General features: G+C 31.0%; 1 protein-coding gene across 1 annotated transcript; it reads right to left on the bottom strand.

Moving 5' to 3' along the window:
- Positions 805-4811, bottom strand: LOC107635094 (bifunctional L-3-cyanoalanine synthase/cysteine synthase 1, mitochondrial). The gene is made up of 10 exons (XM_016338468.2): positions 4481-4811; positions 4087-4196; positions 3897-3954; positions 3310-3573; positions 2859-2996; positions 2703-2754; positions 2266-2345; positions 2119-2178; positions 1869-1949; positions 805-1223 (listed from the first exon to the last, which is right to left on the bottom strand). The coding sequence occupies exons 1-10, from the start codon at positions 4676-4678 to the stop codon at positions 1125-1127; spliced, it is 1140 nt and encodes a 379-aa protein (XP_016193954.1). The 5' UTR covers positions 4679-4811; the 3' UTR covers positions 805-1124.

Here is a 4811-nt window from a genome sequence, read left to right as displayed (position 1 = left end):
TATTTAAATTCAAAATTTAGTTTTTAAATTATTGTGTATAATATTGAATTTTTTTGACATTTTGCATAAAAAACTAATAAGTGTTATGTTTTATTTTGTGAGAATAACTTTAAAAATTTTTGTCATTTGATTTATGAATTGCTGCTTTTTTTTATATGGAATTATTGTTGTATTATTTTCGGAGAAGTGGTATATTTTAATTTAGTATAGAAATTAAAATTCACAAATAGGAGGATTGATTTTGTGTAAGTTCACAAATCAGAGGGTCGGAATTAGTCCATAAATTATTTATTTTTTTCAAATTAATCTATAATATTTTGATTTATAGTATGAATGATAATTTATTTAAAATTATAAATATAACAACAAAATTAAATTTGAAAAGATGAGAAAAAAAATAAAATTAGAGTCTGTAACATAACTAAAATTATTTGGTGTGTATGAATATTTTTTAAAATGTTCAATATTTAAAATTATTTGGTACGTATGAATATTTATTTATTTATGTTCCAGTTTTGCGTATGAATATTTTTTTATCTTTTAAATTTGACTTTGTTGTTATATTTGTAATTTTAAATAAATTATCATTTTACTATAAATCAAAATTAACATTATTTATGGCATATTTAGAATATTTAATAAAAATAAATTTTATTGATAAAGTAAACACAATAACATATGTTTCTTTAATAGCAATCTATTACAGGTCAAAAATTAATGTTTTTCATTGACCCAATACAACAAAAACTTACCTGTAATTAACGTTTCATTAATTAGAATCAATGTGTTTAATTAGAAAAGACAAAATCTGAACTTCATGTATTTGTCTATTAGATTTGAACAAAACAACAATAACAAGAAATAAGTGTCACTCTTAAACCCATACCACGTTAGCTTTCTCATGTGTAAAAAAAAAATTATTTCTACACCATAAAATTCACCATTATTGTAAGCTTCATCAAAGACCTGCCATTAATTAACAATTTCTGCTACAATAGGATGGATAGTAAACTGAATTTGACAATTTTTTGTTACAACAGTATTGTAACAGCTATGTTGATCCATGTAACCCCACAACAAATCAAGCCTTGTTCTAGTTTGTATATGAGCTCACATGAAAACCATTAATCAACTGCCACTGGCTGCATCTTTGCAGCTTCATCACGAAGCTCTTGGAACAGCACAGACGAAAGGTATCGTTCGCCAAAACTTGGATGGACAGTCTGAAATTCAAGAAATCAGTCATCAACATCCTATAATACATCAACACTCTGACATGAACACGACACGAGATACGCAGACACGCGAATTTAAAATTCTTATAAGACACGGCATATATATAAAATATAAAGTATTTTTTAGATAAATTAAAATGATATTTTAGTATTTTATTGATATTAAAATATAAATTAATTTTTAAATTATTTTTAATATATTTTTAACTATATAAAGTATTTAAATATATTTTGTTTTAATCCTTAATAATATATACTATTTCTAAACTCATTTCAAGAATACATGTTAAGAATAAGACTGGACACACTCTGATATGTGATGATATTTAGGTGTGTCCAACCGGGTCCGAAAAAGAATTTTTTAATTTTTATTAAGACACGGTTAGACACAAAAGACACGCGTGTCGGACGAATATCGATGTGTGTCGTGTTCAAAATGTGTCCGACATAAGGACACCACAAATAAAAAAAAAAAAAGTGTCCGTGCTTCATAGTCAACAACCAATACATACAAGTTTGCTGCCTAAAATCGTGGTGCTAAGCATTTTTAACCACTATATTAATGTCTCTTGTGATGGCACATTAATCAAGCTCTCTTAATGTTATTATAGTTTTAAAGGAAAATTTCATTACCACAATAAGTTTGCCTTTGTTCTCAGGCATACTAGCCAATCTTAGAGCTGCAACTGTATTAGCTCCGGATGAAATACCAACCTGCAAATAATTAGGAACAATAAAAAAAGAAGTTAGAAAATCAGTTACGGTTATTTAAAGAAAAGATGAATGTCTTGGACTGAACAAAATGGTTGAATGAATAAAGTTTGAAACATGTCATTGATTCTAATTCCATGAAGTATGATAAAATGTCATTTGAAAAAGTTACCATGAGTCCTTCCTTCAAGGCCAGCACCCTGGCCATGTTGACTGCATCTTCACTGCTAACCTACCACACATGTTTCAAATGACAGTTAGGAGAAGCATAATATTTTCAAGTTAGGTGAGCAAATTAAAGCAGTGTTTTTCCATTTACCTCAAGAACTTTCTCCATTACATCCATGTCCAATATGTCTGGTTTGAATCCGACCCCATTGCCAGTAATATGATGTGGACCTATATAGAGGAACAATATCAAAGTTAGTGATTCCATAGATTTGAAAAAAGAAACAATAATAGATAAAGATTTCCCAACATCCTTTTAGATCCTAATTTTGATTATTTTTTACATTTACATTAGTTCATCACTACAATGCTAGAAATCACAATTAAGTATTGAGTATTGACATTGAACTCAACTCCTTATGAAGAAAGATGACTACTCGCATAAATGGTTTGACATGTATCTGTGAACATCTTAGCTATCATCGTCACATGAAAACATCTTCATGTAAGCAATCACCACGAAAAAAAATAGGTACGAAATCGTCACTGAGAAAAAGAATACTGAAGAAAAAAGAGCATGATCTTTACCAGGTTTACCACCATTTAGGATATTGCTTTCAGCTGGCTCCACTCCATATATCTATGCAGTGAAAAACATTTCCAAAAATTTAATGAGCTTATCTAACAAACAGAACAATGTTCAATTTGTAGTTTGAACTGTGAACTGAGAACTAAGAACATCACCTTAACATTAGGATTTTTGGATTTAAGATATTGTCCAACACCAGAGACAGTGCCTCCACTACCTATTCCCATAACAAATATGTCGACTTGTCCATTCGTATCCTCCCATATCTCAGGACCTGTGGTCTCAAAATGCACCTGATTCCCAGTTTCTAAGTCAGTTATACTCAAACTCACTATTACAAATAATGCCAAGGACTTCAGAACTATCCAACATTAAATTTGAGAGCAACCAAGCATAGCATTATGCAACTTTTCCTAAGTAAGATTCTGCTTTTTATCGAATTGATTCTAGGTAGAACTGATTCTGAAGTAAAGTAATTTATGTTTGGTAGTTCCTCTATGAGTGATTCTTACAGGAAGCAATTTTTTTTACCTATCCCATGATCAGATTCTTAAAGCGAAAAACAGACATCCTTAAAAACAAAAAAGGATTCTAATTTTGAAGTACCTTGGTATTGGCAGGATTTGAAAACTGTTGCAGCATGAAAGCATTTGGCGTTTGTTCAAGAAGATCATAAGCCTTCTTTACCGTTCCCCCCATTCCTTTGGTTGGATCAGTTAGGATCAGATCGGCTCCGAAAGCTCTCATTGTCACCCTTCTCTCCAAGCTTGTGTAAGAGGGCATGGTCAATACCATCTTGTATCCTTTCATAGCAGCCATAAATGCCATGCTGATACCCATATTCCCAGATGTAGGCTCAATCAAAGTTGTCTACACCATAAAATCAATGTTGTCTACATGTGAATATTCAACTAGGCAGATTCAATAACGATATTATTCCTTCTGTTTCAAAATAACTGTCATGTTTGTCGAAATTAACAGTTATTCTTGTAATGGGGTAGCATCTTTCTAAAACATGTTCCTAAATCCTAATTTTTGAACAAAGAAAACGTTTAGACTTTTTTAATGTTTTCAAAACATTGAATGCATGCCAACATTTTTTTGTTTAGAAATCAGGAGAATAATTGGGATAAATTTTAGAGGCTATACCATTGATTAAGGGAAATTGAAGTCCAAAATCAAATTCAGCTAACCTTTTCAGGGGATATCAGATTCTTTTTCTCAGCATCTTCAATCATTGCAAGTGCTGGCCTGTAGGAAAAAAAGAAGACATGGGTTGTTTCTGATTACTGTTAACTTGTTAAGAATGACATAGAACATGATTAAATTGAAAATAGAGACAACAAAAAAATATAAATAAAAAGAAAAAAAGGGTCAACTAACCTGTCCTTGATGCTGGCAGTAGGCTGCATCATTTCTTGCTTGACAGCAATATATGCCTCACATCCTTCACTCACTTTGTTCAGATAAACAAGTGGGGTTCTCCCAATAAGCTGAAAATTTCATGAATTTTGGAACACTTTTAATGATAATAGTAATAATAATAATCAAATTAATAAACATTATCTATATGACTATATCACATAGCATAGCCTAGTATTCTTCATCATCTACCAAAAACAACACACTAGTTTAGTTAAAAAATATAGATAAAAAATGTTAAAACAAAAAAAGCAGTAAGCAATTTTCCTTCCACCTTTTGAAGGTGAAGAAAGGGGTGGACACGTGGCACGAAATGAAGTGAAATTCGAAGATATATAGATACATATATACATACCTGGGAGACATGTTTCTTGATGTTGGTTCCAGGAAGATCCTTAGGCAAATCTCTGAGTCTCTGAGCAAAAGAAGCAGAGGAAGAAGAACCAGCAGCAGCAGTGCTTGTTGAGAAGAAGAGGTTCCTGATAATGGAATTGTGGTGGCATGGAGCAACACCATATGACCTTTGCTTCAGTAAGGTCCTTAGGGAGGCCATTACTAATCTACTACTAAGAATGTTGAGGTGAAGATGTTCAAAGTGAGCTCCATTCTAATTTCTATGCAACTTTATATTATATACACTTTCAGTTTCTTATTTATTTATTTATTTATTGAATTATTGTCAATTA

Source organism: Arachis ipaensis, chromosome B04 (assembly GCF_000816755.2).
Source record: "Arachis ipaensis cultivar K30076 chromosome B04, Araip1.1, whole genome shotgun sequence".
Lineage (NCBI taxonomy): Eukaryota > Viridiplantae > Streptophyta > Magnoliopsida > Fabales > Fabaceae > Arachis > Arachis ipaensis.
Note: the sequence above shows the minus strand (reverse complement) of the source record. Positions and strands in the feature narration are given on the sequence as shown.